Source organism: Petaurus breviceps, unplaced genomic scaffold, assembly GCF_028583685.1.
Source record: "Petaurus breviceps papuanus isolate PSGF00001 unplaced genomic scaffold, PetGlider_PUasm1.0 91041, whole genome shotgun sequence".
NCBI lineage: Eukaryota > Metazoa > Chordata > Mammalia > Diprotodontia > Petauridae > Petaurus > Petaurus breviceps.
The window spans coordinates 24,818,930-24,836,989 of NW_027187400.1; the positions used below are offsets into that span (position 1 = coordinate 24,818,930).

Here is an 18,060-nt window from a genome sequence, read left to right on the forward strand (position 1 = left end):
TACCTTCTCAATGGGGAGGGGAAGAGGTGGAGGAAGGGAGAGAATATGGAACTGAAAATAAAGTTAATTTTTTTTAAAGGAAATATGGCAGCAATGTTGAGGATGGATTGGAGAAGGAAGAGGTTGAGAAACCAATTAGGAGTCTTCTTCAATAGTTGTGATAAGACGTGAGGAGAGTCTTAATTTAGTAGCAAGGAGGTAGACATGAGATATGTTGTTGAAGTAGGATTTGATTAATTCATTTTGACAAATATTTGTTGATGGCATACTATGTGTTAGGTAGTGGGGATATGAAGAAAAAAGTTAAATACTACATTGTCTTGTTTGTTTGTTTTTGAGGCAATCAAGGGTAAGTGACTTTTCCAGGGTCACGTAGCTACTAAGTGTCTGAAACTAGATTTGAACTCAGGTCTTCTAACTCCAAGACCAGTGTTCTATCCACTATGCCACTTAGTAGTCCTAGTTTTTTTTTTTTTAAGCAGTCGGGGTTAAGTAACTTGCTCAAGGTTACACGAACAGTTATTTCTGGGTGTGGTGCTAAGTATCTGAGCCCAGATTTGATCCCCAGGTCATCCCGACACTGGAGCCAGTGCTCTTACTCACTGAGCCACCTGGCCACCCCTAAGCAATTGGGGTTAAGTAACTTGCTCAAGGTTACATGGCCAGGTGTTTCTGGGTGTGGTGCTGAATGTCTGAGCCTGGGATTCGATCCCCAGGTCATCCCAACACTGGAGCTGGTGCTCTTACTCGCTGTGCTACCTGGCCTCCCCTAAGCAATTGGGATTAAGTATCTTCCTCAAGGTTACTCGGCCAGGTGTTTCTGGGTGGGTGCTAAGTGTCAGAGCTGGGATTCGATCCCCCGGTCATCCCGACACTGGAGCCAGTGCTTTTACTCGCTGTGCTACCTGGCTGCCCCTAGTCCTAGTCTTTTGCTTTTAGGGAGCTTATATTCATTCTACTTGGGGGAAACAGATAAGTCAATATATAGGTATATATATATATATATATGTATCCATATAAATAAATATATGTGTGTATCTGTATATATTTCAAAGCAGTTTTAGTGGCAGTAGTGGAAGTCAGTTTATTAACAATTTGGGGGAGTAAGGAAAGGCCTCTGCAGGAGGCAGTGCTTGAATTTGCCTTGAAGGGAGCTGGGGGTTCCAAGAGGTAGTGGTGAGCAGTAGGAAGAGCATTCCAGGCATGAGGCACAGCCTATGTAAAGATACAGAGATGAGAAGTAAAACATCAAAGAGACCAGTGTGGCTGGAACATAAGGTACATGAGAGATAGGTAGTGATGTGTAAACAGTCTGAAGAGATAGATGGGTGCCATACTGTGAAGGGCTTTAAAGGTTGAACAGAGGAGCCTGTATTTTATCTGAGAAGCAACTGGCAGAAGGTGAAAGTTCTTGAGCAGGTGAGTTACAGGGTGAGATCTGTGTTTAGGAAGTTAAATTTGGCAACTGGATTCAAGGAGATCGATTAGAAGGTTACTGTAATAGTTCAAGTGAGAGGGGATAAGGACTTGGACTGTTGGGGCTGTGGTGGGAGAGGAGAGAAGGGGATGGTCTCTGGAAGCAAAATCAACAAGATATGGCATCAGCTACAAGGGGAGGAAAATGAGAGCTTAGGCGGTCTGGTTTCAGCTTTTAAGAAGCTCTCTTAATATAGTGAATTTCTGTTTTCCTTCAAGGGAAATTTATTCTTGTTGATGGTTCTGCTGAGGGCAATAGTAGAATTTCCAATCTTGTGGCTCCATGAATCTGCCTGCAAACTGGAGGAGCTGGGGGAAAAAACTCTGCCAAAAAACCCAACCAGCCTCCCTCCTTCTTCAGCAAACCAATGAGTACAACCTGCCTCCCAGAAGACCCAGAGAATCCCTTCTCTTTAGTAGTCTTATTTCCTGAATAACTGTTTTAAAGAGAAAACCTTCAACCATATGAGCCTAAAGGAACTCAGAGGTTGAGCTGAACCACTCACAAAAGATGGAGAAAGCAGGGGTCCTCATCTCAAGGGGCAGAAATGATGGGACCTACCCAGGATCGCCCTGAGAGGCAGTGAAGGGGCTGGAACTTTGGAGCTCCCAGGCTGATAAGATCATAGAACTGGAGCCAGGAGGGACCTCAAAGGTCCTTCAATCCAACCTATTTGTTTTACAGCTGAGGAAACTGAGGCTTGGGGTGATTAAGTGACTTGCCCAAGGTCAAACAGGTAGTAAATGTCAGAAGCTAGATTTGAACCCAGAAGCAAGTGAATACTCTTGTTCAGATTCCTTTGAGTGGGTTGGATTACATGATCCTGATTCCCTTTCTTGCCCTAAATCCTAGTTAGAATATAAATTCCTTGTGAGTAGGAATTATTTTATTCATTTGTATCCTTCGTGCCTAGCATAGCACCTGGTACATAGTAGGTGCTTTGTTGTTGTTGTTGAGTTATGTTGAGTTGTGATTCCCTGAACCATACAGTCACAGGGTTTTCTTGGCAAAGATACTGCATTTCCTTCTTCATTTGTTAAAGGCAAACAGAGATTAAGGGACTTGCCTAGGGTTACACAGCCATTAAGTGTCTGAGACTGGATTTGAACTCAGGCTTTCCAGCCTCCAGGCTCCACTGAGTCAAGTAGGTGCTTAATAAATGTTTTTTGATTTGTCCCATAATTCTGTGGTCCCTCTGGGCTTCAGGTTCAACCCACTGGCCATGTCAGACAACATATGCCCTATTTACCGCTTGTAGTACACCACCGCTCATCTGAGGGGAAGGAGGCATGCTTCATTCACAATTCACTGAAGTCAGGGTTAGCACATTCGTTGATCAGAATTCTGATGCCTTGCATTGTTGTTTTCTTTCACATTATGCTGGTGGTTGTTCTGCTTTTGGTCACTCTGCATCACTTCATACAAGTTATCAATGAATACACATCAATGAATTAAGCATTTGCTATGTGGCAGGCACTGTGTCAATCACTGGAGATACAAAAACAAAAGTTCCTGCCCCATTTCATAGGGCTGTTGTGGGGATTAAATGAGATAATGTATGCCAAGTGTTTTGCAAACCTTAATGTTTTATATAAATGCTAACTATTAACATTATTATATGTTAGTTATATCTACTTGGAAAGACAATATATGTTTATGTGTGTGTGTGTATATATGTATGTAGCATATATGTCTGGACTCTCCCTTTTCTCAGTGCCTCTATCCCAAATCTTTACTTGAATTGGCAGGTCAGGTCCCTAGAGGGCAATTACTACTGTTTCCTTAATGTTCTGTGGGGTTAACCCCGAAGGCCGCTAAAAGTGCTGGGATTTCTAGGATTGTCAATCACAGGCCCCCATCAGTGTACTTTCTACTGATGAGGAACCAGATTTAATTAGCTTTTGGAAATGGTATTTTTTCCTAGCAGGTTTAAATTCAAGCAATGGCCCTTACTAGCAGCAAGCCTTCCTTTCTGTGTGCCTCAGGCTGCAGAAAGAATAAGTGAGAGGGGTAGGTAGGTGGCACAGTAGATAGAGCACCTGCCCTGGAGTTGGGAGAACCTGAGTTCAAATACTTACTAGTTGTGTGACCCTGGGCAAGTCACAACCCCAACTGCCTCCAAAAGAAAAAAAAAGTTAAAGAGAATCTTCTAATAAATGAACTCAAATGTCCCCTCTAGTTCTAAATCCTGTGATCTTTCCTGAGGAAGGAAGGAGGGTAGAGATTAGGGTCTGATTCAGAGCCAGGACTAGGAGTAGGCAGCAAGCCTGGAATGAAACATGTGGTGGGAGGGTGTGATGATGCTTTTAAATATGACTTTTGATGAATGCGTGTTCTCTTAAATTGAGAAAATTCCCTCTCTGCTGTCCATGAACTACAGCTATTTATTTTGAGATATGTCAAGGTGCATGTGTTATGGTGAAGGTTCTAAGCTTTTTGTGGACAGCCATAGATGGATTTGTGTGTATGTGTGCAGTTTTATAGGGGATAACCCAGCCATACAAATGCGTTGTGTTGATTTTGTGAAGAACAGCAAGGCTTTTTTTTTTTTTTGCTCCAGCTGACAGAGATGCTGCCTTTCCTTGGGTTTTGCTTCCCCCTCCCCCATTACCTAAACATAAGCAGCAAGTACTCTCCCAAATTGTAAGGAAAGCCTAGGGCAATCAAATTGATTGGCCATGCCAAATTCCTGTTTGACATTTAAAGCCCTTCACAGTCTGGCTTTAAGCTATGCTTCCAACCTCTATTCCCTGTCCTTTCACTGAAGAGCTGGTTGACCCTAGGCATGGTCTATCCTCTCCTTTGGTGTGCTCAATATTTGGGGGGAAATTTTGTAGATGAACTGATTGATCATGAAGAGCCCTTTGAAAAGTGTCATGTAATGGCCCTTGTTAGGCAGACTGGAAAATTCAATTTCACTGCTCCTTTTTTGGGGGCTCTTCAAGCTGATCTCCTTTCCAGACTGACTAATCCTCATGTGGGCAAAATCTCAGCATGTACAAGTTTCCCAGAGCTCACTTGCCATCTGCCCCACCTTTCCCAAGAATCTTCCTTACCCACCCTCCCCCACTTTGGTCTTTCTTTTTAAAAATGGAAAATGAGGAGGTGATATAAGAAGATAGGGCTGTCAGATACTACAAAGTTTTGGTTTGCCCTTTGAACTGCATGCATTTCAGTGATGGGCTCACCATCCAAAAACTTAGTTCTGGGCTCACACTTTTTTTTTTCCTATCTTTTAAAAAATTTCTATTGATAGCTTCTGTTTTTACATCACCTTCATTTCCCAAAATACTATGCCCCATCCAGAGAGCCATTTACTAAAAGAATTTTTAAAAAGAGACTAAAAAGGTAGTTCAGCAAAACCATCAAATGTGTCTGAAAATATATGTAATTCTGGCTCCCCCCCCCAAAAAAAAAGTTTGTTTCCTCTCTTATTTCTTCTTTGGGAACAAGCTTTGTCATTATAATTACTCAGCATTCAGGTTCCTTTTTTTCTGTTATTTTCATTTATGTTGTTGTAGTCATTGTTACATCTCGATTTTCATTGAGTTGTTGGGTCATGTATTTTTTTCCCCCTTGGAGCCCCACAGGAATTCATTCATTCACTTACTTGTCTATTTTTCCTGAGAGAAGAGTTATGAGGTTTGTATAGGAGGGGGAAAAACGTATGGCCCAGTAATGCATTCAATCAATCTGTCCATAAGCAGTTATTGGGCATTTATTGGTTCTATTCTCCTCTATGCCATTGGCTATAGGGGATGCTATGAAGGAAAAGTAGTTGGGATCCTTACCTTCTAAGAGCTCCTAATCTAGATATCTGGATAGGGAAGACCCAAAGATGTGGAAAGATAGAAGGGAAACGAATCAGAGTGGAAGGGAGGAATGTGAGAAGGGTCAGGATGGAGTCACAGGATCTTAGATCTGGAACCCTCTCATGCCATTTAGTCAAACCCCTTAATTTTACAGATGGGAAACTGAGGCTCAAGGAGGACGTGACTTTTCCAGGGTCACATGGCAGTAGGAACAGTTCAGAATTGGAAGGTATGTCCTCCAGAACCCAACCACTGCTAAGTCTTACCTCCTTCCTTATCTTGGGAAGGGGATAGATAGTTCTTTTGGAGAGGAAAGCAGAGGGAATGGTGTAGAGAGATGGATATATAGACAGGGGACATAGGGCCAAGTGTGATAACTAGAGCTAGAAGACCTTGATCTTAATAAAGTGGGGGAAACTCCTTGGTTTAGAAGGGGGGCAGGTTGGGGGCCCTGGAAGGATTCAATATCAGTCCACACAATTTTTCTTCTTTTCTGTGTATTCTATATTTCTATGGTCTCCTAGATTTGGTGCTGGAAGGGAACTGGGATGTCTGGCGTCCATTACCCTTCCAAATCACTGGAAAAATAAGGAAGGGAGATGCCTGAAAAGCCTCGTAGGTAGGTTTTACCCCTAGGCTTCTTTCCTAGCACTGTCGGAGCATCCTGGGCTATCGGATTCCTGAGTTTCAGGATAGAGACTGGACTTTGCATGTCCCACATTACCCTTTTTAGTGACTCGGGGAGGGCCTTTTGGGGCGGCGATGTCCGTCTCCCGGCTGGTATCGGCTTAGAGGTGAAGGAGATCGCTGGAAGTGGGGGGAGGAGGTGCCGCAGTCATCTGCCATCCCTGCTAGGACACTCTGAATGCAGGGTCTAGACCCCCAGGGAACATGCATGACGACGGGGAGTTTTATGCTCTGCAAAACCCGAGGCACGGAGTGACAGCCCGGGTGGCACCCCCTTTCCCTCCTTCCCTCCCTTCCCCCCCTTCCCCCGAGCATCTCATGAGCACCAGCTGCAGAGAGGGTCTTCCTTAAGGAGTGCTGCCCCTGGAGCGGGCGCGATGCCCTAAGGTGCTGGCGTAAGTGGTAACAGAGGCTTCAACTGCAGGGGCAGCAAAGCCCTGCCCGCCCCATCCATTCAGCCAGCCTTGCTCGAGTCCGCGGGCTCGGGGAGGGCTCCGTCGGGCACGCGCCCTCGCGCTCGCTCCCGGGCCGCGCGATCTTGCGCGCGTTACTTCTCCCCTCCCCTCCCTGCCATGGTCCCGCCCCCGTGGGGAGCCCAGGCTGTGGCTGGGGGGGGAGGGGGGTTGGCGACGCCATCTTAGAGCCGAGGGAGGCGGGGAGGGAGCGCGGGGGCGCGCGTGCGCGCGCGGGGGCGCATCGTCACGGCGACGGCGGCGGCAGCGGCAGCAGCGGCTCCTCCGGCGGGACCTCGCCCTCGCCCCGAGAAGGAGTCCGAGTCCGAGTCCAAGCCCGAGCCCGAGCCGGCGCTGCGGTCGCCCCCCTCGGCCTCCTCTGCCGCAGCTCGCCGGCGGCCCATGGTCGGCGTTTGAACCGCCTCCGCCTCAGCCCGTCCCCCGACGCTCGGCTCGGCCCGGCCCGGCCAGGAGCCCCCGAGATGCTGCCGCAGCAGCCGGAGGCGCCGCAGCCGCAGCCGCCCCGCCGCTGCCGCCGCTCCCTGCCCGCCGTCTCCGCCTGGCTCGTGACGGCTGCCGTGCTGCTCGGACTCTGCGGCGGGGGCTGGGCGGCGCGAGGTGAGCGCGGGCCGGGGCCGGGGCCGGGGGGAGGGGGGGAGGGAAAGAAGAGAGGGGGAAGGAGGGAGGGGGAGGGAGTGTGCACCTGGAGGGGCGCCCCCCCCCCCCGCCGGCGGGTGTGTGCGCGCGTGCACCTGGTGGGCCGGGGGCTGGACGCGTGCGGGGTGGGGAGTGCAGGGCTGGGGTGCGATGTCTCCCGGGGGCCGGGGGAGCCCCCCTCAGTTCTTCTCCATCCCTCCACCCCGCCCCCTCCGGGGCAGCCAGGAGTGTGAGTGTGAGCTGCGTGTGAGTGTAAGGGGACGAGAGTAATGATGCTAAGGTAGGTTCGGAGTCTGGAGTGTGTGTGTGAGCTGCGTGTGTGTGTGTGTGTGTGTGTGTGTGTGTGTGTGTGTGTGTAAGGGGACGAAACTAAAGATGCTAAGGCAGGTTCGGAGCCGGCAGTGTGAGTGTGAACTGCATGTGAGTGTGTGTGTAAAGGGACGAGATTAATGAGGATAATGATTCAGAGCCGTGTGTGTGTGTGTGTGTGTGTGTGTGTGTGTGTGTCCCCCCGCGGGGGGGGTGGGGGGGGGGGGGGGGGGGGGGGGGGGGGGTTGTGGGTAACCCCGCGGGGGGGAGGGGGGGGGGGGGGGGGCTGGGAGGGAGCCTCGAGGCCTCTCGGTTACCTCCCGGCCCACGGTGCCCGGGGTGGGGACCGGGAATGAGCCGCCAGCATAGGGATGTTGGACGGGCAGCCGGGTCAGGGTCTCGAGGTCTGCCCTGCATCTTCTCGCCGGCCTGGCCAGGCACTGTTCTTCTGTCTGTCCAGCCAGTTTTTCTCTACCAGGGCCTGTTACAGATGCATTATTGGGTTTTAGGTTTGGTCTCATAGATGCATACATTCAAAACATGTTCTTTTTTTTTTTTTAAATTGGGTTCTTATATAATAGCCATGCACTGCTCCCCCACATTTCTTTAAAACATATACATTCCCTCCTGCAGATCGAACTCCACTTCCCCCGACCCTTTAAAGGTCGTTTGCTTTCAAATTAATAGACGGATATGGGTTGTAATGTGTTGCCAAAAAAAGAGAAAAGGTTAAAGTCATGAGTAAGGTCGACAACTATGGACTTGTCCTGCATTGGAAAATTCCCCAGCTTTCCTTCTCCCTCCCTGCCCCCCCCCCCCCCCCCCCCCCCCGCCCCAACTGCTTGGTGCGGTTTTTTCTGGTGATATTTTGAATTGTGGAAGAGCTTAGATAGCTTGATTCCCTGGGAATGTGGAACCAAAATTATTTTAAAGATAATGTGACAAATAACATTGTTATTTAGTTGATTATTTGGTTTTGAACCTTAAGCACCAAACCTTTTAAATGTTGCATCCTTTTTTGATATTGATTGATCTTGCAAAGGGAAAGCTTACTTACGCATTGCAGATATACCACTGAATACATCTTGGAATGGCAGCATCTCTGGCTTTGGAGCAAAGTAATCCAAATGTATTCTGTAGAAAGTACTTTAAATTGGTGCTTCTTATTCTGGAATAGCTGTTAAAAATGGAGCAGGAATTTTTTGGATGTTTTAAAAAGTGAATTAAATTGCAACGTATCAGGCTTATAGATTCTTTTTTTCTTTTCTCCTGGGGCTCGACTTATTGGGTGTAGAGTATAATGTTCACCAGTTAAATGGTAGAGGAGGCAAAATGCATCTTTTGTTTCGTGTTCTCTTCATAACATTGAAAATTATAAGCTGTACTTTTTATTCATGTCACATCTCAAACATTATTGACTGTCATATTCAGATTTTGTCAACTGAGTATCTCATTTTTCTTCAATTTACAATATAAATTAGAAAAAGAAGTTACCTCAAAACTAAGTTTTAAATGTTAGCCACAGACTTGAGAGCCTAACCAATATACTGTCTTAATTTTTTTTCTCATGGGAGATATTTTACAGAATTTTTTACCTTAGGATACTATATTTAAATGTTAGGGCTTATTGTCAGCCTTGGGAAAGATTATAAAAGTAAATTGATTTTTTTTTTGGTTATGCTGTTTTAGTGCTATGATTTCTGGTTGGCTAAAATAGATTTTTTTCTCAAAGAATTTGCTTATTCATCACGCTTTTCCATAAATTAGTTGCTGTGGCTGTAGAGATGTAGTTTGATAGGCATTTCCATTTTTGAGCATTTTAATTAATGTGGGCTTGCAGACTAGAAATACTATGAAATTGCATTCATAGAATTACATAATCCAATAGTTAGAGAGGGCCATCTAAGTATATCTTGCACAAATGGTTATCCAACTTTTGCTTGAAGACCCCTGTTTTGCTTAAAGACCCCACTCCTTGCTGAAGCTGCCCATTCCCAGAGAGTTGTCATCATGAGGACATTTTTGCACACAGCTTAGATCTTAACATACCCATTGCTCCTCCATTATAACATAATTAGAGTCCTTGAATTCATTTCAACTCAAGAAACAGTAATTGCCTATGATATACTATTCTCTGACGCCCCAAGGACAAGATCTAAACTGTAGCTAGTGTTGACGAGGTGCTAACATTCTCTTGGGAGGCTACAACATGCATTTCATCCCCTCGATCCCCTCGGGCCCTTTCACCAGGCTGCACATTCCTCCTTGGTCCCTCTCCAATTTATCTTTCTCTCTTAACCTTGCTGAATGTGGCCAGAACTGAAGGCAGTAGTATCCCACAGGTGGTCTGGTGCAGGACACCCTGTTCCCCTGAGGTTCCTAGACTGTGTTAGCTCTTTGGGCTTTTTTGTCACTACTGTTCTGTGTAATTCTCCAGCTTTTCTTAGTCTTAAGAAAGGACCAATCACTTGGCCTGCCTTATTGCCTTCTGCTTGTGTTAGGTGACTAGTGCCTCATTGCTAATAAAAGTAAATCACGCATGATCTTATTTCAAGGGTGGTTCTTATATTTGTGGGTACAATTTGTGATGACTTCCTAATGTCGGAAATGAAAGAGCATTATTTCTAGTAATATATGAACTTTTCATCTCTGACAATCTGTGTAACCTTCTAAACAACTCTTGTGGTTGTAGTACAGCTACTTGGTTAATTTCATTTCTAAACCATTGGTTCTAGGCCAGTCACCATATGACAAAATGCTGAACAGAAGGCTGAACTAAATATTAAAATACTGTACTTTAACAAGTATTTGTCATTTTATGAAGACTTTTAAATGTCAGTTTTAGTTGTAATTGTGGTTCTGAAAAAAAAAAATCAGTAATATAGTTACTGAGCTGTGAATTACAGTTTGTGGGTAAGACATGTCCCGGACCCAAGTTCCCAACATTTCCTAGTATGTTTTGGTGTTTAAGAAATTACTATTATCCTAGGGAAATCATTCTCATTAAGCATAGCCACATACCATATTCAGTTATGATGATGATAATAATATAGTAGCTCATATCTCTATGTTGGTGAAGGTCTTTCTTCACTTCAGCTCTTGGGAGCTGTGCCATTTTACAGCTGAGTGGCCCCCTTGGTAGTGGGACCCATTTTATAGCTTCAGAAACAGAAGCACAGAGAGGGTCAAGTGACTTGTTAATGGTCACACAGCCTAGTAAGTTTCAGTGGGAACTATATCTCCAAACTCCTGACCTAAGTTCAACTCTTTTGATCATGCCCAATACCCTTCTTAAATTGTATTAATGGTTCTTATTTTTTTCCTGTCAGAATTCTTTGCTTTTAATTAAAACTTTAGGGGAACCTTGGCTGAAAATCTTTAAAAGAAAATTTTAAAGAAATGCCTATTAGAAATGGTACCAAATAACAAAACTGATTAAAAAAAACCTTTTTTTTTTTTTACCTAAATCTAAAAATAGTACAAACAACTTGTTGAGAATAACGTGATCACTATAAATAAGTGCTTTGTAACTGGGAACAATATTAGATATGATAGCTGACCCAATAAATGATGCTTCATAGCAATTTGCATTTTTCCTTTTATTTAAGCCAGTATTTTTTTTGGGGGGGTGGGTTCATCCCATTTTCCCCTGTAAAATTCTAGTTGTGTTTTAATATATGCTATGTTCTGTTTATAAATGCCTCGGGATTTTTATCTGAATTACAAAACAGTTTTACAAAATTTGGTAGCATAAGATTATTGGCGTTCAAACCAGACTCCTAGTGTTTGTTTTACGGTCACCTTACAATTAAAGTTAGTTGTTGACAATATTAACTTTTTGATTCTTCAGACTTCTTGTTTGTACCCAGCAGTTTGTGATGAACTTTGTCATAAAGTTGATTATAGAAGGCTGAAAAAAAAGAAAAGCTCAGATATTCAGATGGTTCTGTGATCTCATTGATATGACGATTCTTTTCAAAGATACAAGTTGCGACCTTTTTATACCTGCCTGCTTCTCCTATGGAACTCTTCTCACATTCTCACATGGTTGCTATTGGGCTTCACTGATGTGCTAGAAGTCTTTCTCCGTTTCTCTTGAAGTCAGAGAGATACAAATGGAGCACATAGGCTGTTTGATGGTGGTGACCTACCCATCTCCTCCCCATACATTTCTTTGATAACATCCTTTATTATCTCACTTGTTCTCCATAATTACTCACTTGTGACGTGTTGCCTGTTTATATCTACCATCCGTTTCCCTATTGCCTTTGAGTGATTTCTAGTTTCATTTCTTTGGAGATCAATATTCCTTGACTTGCAACTTAACAACTTAAAAAAAATGACCTTGTAACCCATAAGACAAAGCAAAATCCAAGAAGAAAATTTCAAGCCCAAACTATGTTATTCTTCAGGCTCTGTACTGAGAAAATCAATAATGCAATATACATTTTTTGGTGCTTTTGGTGATTGATTCTAGTCAGAATGACTTTGTCGCATGCTCAATTTCCACCAGTCTCCAAAATTCTTTGCATTTGCTGAACACATACATTATATGTTATTGATAGATAGCAAAGTGGACAGATTTGCTGTGTGTGCCCATCTGACCTGACAACTCTTTTCTTCATTGAACCCCTTGGACTGCTTTGCAAAACTTCAGGGTTTTTTAGGGTGCAGTTTGAGCAGTGATGACTTAGGAGATACACTTACCTTTTGTCTCTACATCACAATTATCCCCCCTGCCCCCATCTGTGCCCTATTTTGAAAGGGGGAAGACAGGACATAGGTCAGGCAGGAAGTGATGAGAGTCTGGAGTAGAAGGGGATGGAGTGGAGAGAGATTGAGGTGAAATTAGCAAAACTTGGCAATTGGCTAGGAGTGGGAATGAATGAGAGTTCAAAGTATTTTAGGTTTTTTTTTTTTTAACTTTTTGGAGGGAAGGCAGGGAAATTGGGGTTAAGTGACTTGCCCAAGGTCATACGGCTAGTTTTGTGTTAAGTGTCTGATGCTGGATTTGAACTCAGGGCCTCCATTCACTGCGCCACCTAGCCAAACCGTCTTTTAGGTTTTGAAGAAAATGATTGACAGAATTAGGGTAGTGAGGATGGAAGAGGGGTGGATTTTGGGGGAAAGAGAGTGCGTTTTGTTTTGTCCATGATGAGTTTAAGGAACATCCAGGAGGAGGACTGGAAAATAGGTGAGAGGTGACTGTTGGTTATGAGATTTGGAAATCACCTGAACAGAGATGGTGATGGAGATGATGATGATGAAGATAGTGAGCATTTGTTAAGCACCTCATTTTCTAGGCACTGTTTGTAAGTGCTTTACAAATATGTTCTCATTTGATCCTTACAGCAACTTTGGAGGGGAAGGTGTTGTTATACTCATTTCACAGTTGAGGAACCTGAGGTGAACAGGTTATATAACTTGCCCAAGGCCACACAACTAGAATGTGTGTGAGGTTGGATTTGAACTTAGATCTTTCGGCCACTAGGTCTAGTTCTCTGAGCACTGCCACCTTTCTGCCTCTTTGAATCTGTAGGCACTCATGAGTTCATATCATTGGTCATTTTTTACTGCACAGTAATATTCCATTTCATTCATATGCCAGTTTGTTTTTTCAGCAATTCCCTACTCAGTTGGTGCCCACGTTATTTTCAGTTCTTCTACCACTGAGTATGATGCTCTGAACATTTTTAAATAGTTTGGACTTTGTGTCTCCTACTTCCTTGCCCAGTAGTGGGGTATGGTGTCAAAGAGTATGAAGAGTTCAGTTACTTTTATTGTGTAATAATTCCAAATTGATGTTTGGAATCATTAGATCAATATCAGAATCATTGGATCAGTCCATAGCTTCCCTATTGGCTATTCCCATTTTTGTCATCTTTACCAATTTTCATATGAGTTAAAACCTCAGAGTTTTAAATTGCATTCCTCATATTATTGATGATTTGCAGCATGTTTTCATGTGGTCATTTATAATTGGTAATTCTTTTTTTTTTAATAGAATGTAAGCTCCTTGAGGCCAGACACTATCACTTTTACTTTTATTCAGCCCATCAACTCAATCAATCAACTAAAAAACATTTATTAAGGACCTATAATGTACCAGGTGTTGTGTCAAGGGATAGGGATACAAAGAAACAAAACAATCCCTGGTCTCAAAAAGCTTATATTCTTTTTTTTTTTTTTGATCAATGAATTTATTTTTGGTTTTCAGCATTTATTTCCACGAGATTTTGAGTTGCAAATTTTCTCCCTCTCTCTCCCCTATCCCCCACCCCAAGATGGCAAACATACTGAATACCCCTTCCCCCAATCTGCTCTCTCTTACATCCTCCTCCCTCTCCCCCCCCTCTTTACTTTCTTGTAGGGCAAGATGGATTTCTATACCCCATTGGTAATTCTTTTTGAAAAATCTTCCTCTCTTTTGACTTCTTCTCTACCTGAGAATGGCTTTATTTCTATCCGATGACTAGAATTGATAAGTGATGACTTCCTGGTTTCTTCTTGGTTAGGCATGTTATTTATTTCAGATGATGTCAGAGATGAGGAACCCTTCTTCACAAGAAGGCCAAAGATGCATTAGATAGCTCTAGTGCATAATAGGAAAATAAAAAGATATTGAACAGAAAAGTGATTGTATTTTTTTCCATAATCCCTTAATGAAGAAGTGAACCATGACTTCATTTACCTAAACTCTTAACAGTTTGCTGCTTGTTCTGTTTTTAATAATGACCTCATGTCAGTCACGGGTGAACTAAGGATTGGATGTTTGATCTTCTCACTGTTGTCTTCAGTTTAAGTTGATATTCCAAGTGTGTTTCTGTCATCTCTAATTGTAGGAGGCAGCTCCTTTGGGTTTGATTCCCACTTGGCCTCTTAGGAAAGGAAAAAGTGGGCTGGGTTTACTGAGTTAGGTGGAAATGCACCATAGCCCTTGTTATTATGGCAGTTAAGAAAAAAACATGGTATTGACAATGACGGGAAAACCAAAAATTCCCCCCTGCTGAGCCTCTATATGCTTGTCATTATCCGAATGGTATCCTTATTATGTTTGTTTACAAGGATACATGGGAGAGGCTACTGGGACCCAATGAGAAGAGCACTGACCTCGGTCAGGAGCACTGGGCTCCAGTTTTAGCTGTGGAACTGGGCAGGCCATCTTAATTGGGGGCTCTCCTTCATGCACTTGTTTGTACAGTGAGGATGAGCATGCTGCCGGATGCATAGGTTGCCCTGTAGGGCTTCTGTGAGGGAAGAACTGGAGAAACCAGATAGAGCACAGTGGTGTATGCGTGGTGAGAGTCAGAGGTACAGCTTGGACAGTCAGCAAGCCACTTGAAATTCCTTTTGTTTTTTTTGGAGGGGTAATTGGGGTTAAGTGACTTGCCCAAGGTCACACAGCTAATAAGTGTTATGTGTTTGAGGCTGGATTTGAACTCAGGTCTTCCTGACGACTCCAGCGCTGGTGCTCTATTCACTGTGCCACCTAGCTGTCCATTGAACTTTCTTTTGGAAATTCTAATATAAGCTACTGTAAGTTCGTAAGAGTCTATTAAATTAAGAGCTGAACGAGATCGCAGAATTAGGGGTGGTAAGTCCTGAAGATCCTTTATCCTTAAAAGTCCGGTAGGGGGAATGATCCTATCTTATTCTCTTAGTAAATGTGCAGATTTCAGAAATTGCTGTAGCTCTCTAGGTTCGTTATTTAAGATGGCATCTTCCAGCTTATTCAGAAATGCTTCTTTAAGTTACCTCACGTTATGCAGAAGCAACAACTTTGAGGAAATTTTAACGGAAGACAGACGTTAATACTTCACTTAAAATGTTTTTTTTCAAACAATATTTTAGTGTTTTTATTAACACAGTAGGAATAATTTGTTTGACTCTGGAGACAATGGTAAAGAAACAAAAATAACTGATATTGAATGGTGGCAGTTTAATGCTGTATAGTGAAATCTTCATCAGATATTTTTTTCTTTATTTTTAGGAGGAAAAGGCAAGGAGGAAGATATGATAAAAATCTTTTGGAAAAAGCAACTTCTGGGAGTCAATATTATTTTCTATGTATCACTAGATCATCAAGCATTTCTTAAAAACTTAGTATATTCTTGCCCCCAAAGAGTTTGCATTCTGTAGGGAATGGAGGAATGATATGTAAACCTATACACATATATTTTTGTCTCATATGCATGTATATATACTAAATACATGTGTATTTATAATACTCTACATTAATTTAAAAAATCATAATCTTGATCCTGAGGCTCTATAAGATTTAATTGACTGGTAATTTTAGAAAAAAATTTGTTAAAATGGACTTTCTAATAAACCTTTAGTGACACAGAAAATAAGTAGAGCTGTCTATCCTAATTAAGTTTTTATGCTCAATATCTTCTTATACCTTGTATTTTCTAATGCTCTGATACCATAGGTTAGTTTAATTTGGAGGATCAGCATTGCTGTTGGAAAAATCAGGATGCTTTGGAAAATTAATTTTCAGTAGAGATTTTTGTTTATAAGGTGCTGATTTTGGCTGGGTTTCAAGAGCATGGTTGCCATCAATGGATAGATGTCCTATTTTAGCTAGTGGAACACAACATTGGACAAAAATCTGTTTACCATATGGTCCATTCTTGATGGTAGAAGGGGTAAGGGGGGGAAACTGAAGTAAGGATTTGTCAGAAGTGTTACTGTCAGGGGTGAGACATAAAGAAGTGGACTCAAAATGTTCCATGACTTCATTTACCTTCATTGACTTTTGGTCTCATCATTGTAGAATACCTTATTACAATGTAGATGCCCCCTCCTGTGGTAAACCTTGCTTGAGCCCTCTAGTTAGTGTCCTCTATCTCAAATTAGGTTGTTTATCTGTTTAACTGTTTTATCTCCTCAGTAGAATGTAAGGGACAGTTTTAGTTTTGTCTCAAATTCTCATAGTTTAACATGGTGCCTCCCACATAGTAGTAGGTGATAAATACCAGCTTGTAGAATTGGATGCTGTGTTTTGTTAATGTGGTTTAAGGTTGAATTAGCTTTTTAGGTGACCATTCCAGATTTTTGATTCTCAATGGAATTTTTCACCCAAATTACTCCTAAGCTACATCTCTCCTTCCCTGTCTATACTTATGCATTTGGTTTTGAGTTTACCCTTATTACATTTCTTCTGCCTAAACTTAACACCAATTTCAGTGGACACGGACCCTTTTTGAGCCTAATGCTGACATTCAGCATATTAGTTACTCCTTCTGGCTTTGTGTAAGCCACAGAATTGATAAGCACTTTGTCTGGAGTTTGTCTCTGGTAATTTAGGGATATAGATGAAGATATATTTCCTTAAGTGCCTTTGGTCAGTTATATGCATTTTTATCGTCATTTCATACATACCATGGTTATTACAACAGTCTGTTTTTTCAGTTACTTGCCTCAAAATGATCTTGTGGTATGACCTAGATCTAATTGCATTTCCGGCAGTGACCCTTGGGGTAGCAGGATATTGAATTTATCTTAGGACAGGACAACTAAAATGTTTCTTTATTCCTGTAGCAGCTTAAATAGGGTGGATTATTTCTACTTAATTATATTGGAAGTAGACATTCAGCCCTCAGGAACAAGAACTCCTGGCTTTAAATCAGGAACTGGGGATGTAGAATATTTAAAACATTAGATAGTTTAGAAGGCATTAACAGTTGATGACTTTTGATTATGCTGATTAGTTGATTTTTTTGTGTTTAGTTTTTTTGGGGGTCTGTGATTTAAACTCACTGTGAGGAAATTCCCTCTATCAATTGCCCTTTAATTTGCAATCTTAGAAAGTTCCCTAGGGCATTGAGGGGTTGTGCCCAGGGTCACACATTGAGTTTTACGTGGCAGATTGTATCAGATTGTATTTAAACCCAGCCCTTCCAGAGGGTGAAGCTGAGGGTAGTTTCTTTTTCTACTGATCTTCTTTCGTTAGTTAAATGTAGAATGGCCACTTTGCAAAGGTGCTTTTATGATCTTATTTCTTATATTTGAACTACTTGACATGTGTCTCCTTTTATATTTCATATGAATATTAATGTACCTTTTGAGATCTTCCCATTTTCTTTCTTTTTCTTTGTGTCATACTTTAATCTTAAGTTACTCATAATTCTAAAAAAGTTATCTATTTAGGAATTATTCATGTAGAATGAAACCTTCAGTTCAAGGGACTCTGAGAGTGATTTCTATGAATTCTCTTATTGATGGCATTCAGTCAGTAAATGTTCATTAAGTGCCCACTTTGTGCCTAGCACTGTGCTAGATGCTGGAGAGTTAAAGACAGAAATGGATCGTGGCCTGCTGTCAAAATGCTTATATTCAACCAAAATGCTTATTGAGAGACATGTACTCCCATAACTGTACAAAGCAAATACAAGCTAATTTTTTGGTGGAAGTTCTAGTAGCTGGGAGGCATCAGAAAGGAAGTGGCTCTTCAGCTGACTTCTGAAGGACGCTAGGAATTCAAAGAGATGGCAGGGGGGAAGGAGGACACTCCAGGCATCGGGACCAGAAGCACAGAGGTGAGAGATGGAATGTCATTTGAAGACCCTCAAGAAGGCCACTTCGGCTAGATGTCATAGTGCATGAAGGGCAATGCCAAACAGAGGTAGTAGGGAGATACAGCAGAGTTTATTGAGCTAGA

At 42.5% G+C, this 18,060-nt stretch overlaps 1 protein-coding gene across 4 annotated transcripts in view; it reads left to right on the plus strand.

Moving 5' to 3' along the window:
• Positions 1-6,674: 6,674 nt before the first annotated feature.
• Positions 6,675-18,060, plus strand: part of CLSTN1 (calsyntenin 1) — a 94,818-nt gene continuing 83,432 nt past the window's right edge. For 3 of the 4 annotated variants that reach the window (XM_069078797.1, XM_069078796.1, XM_069078798.1), the window contains exon 1: positions 6,675-7,046. In XM_069078797.1, coding sequence (XP_068934898.1) covers positions 6,911-7,046 — 136 coding nt within the window. In that variant the 5' untranslated portion in view covers positions 6,675-6,910. The remainder of the gene's footprint in view (positions 7,047-18,060) is intronic. The other variant, XM_069078795.1, reaches the window with a different exon arrangement.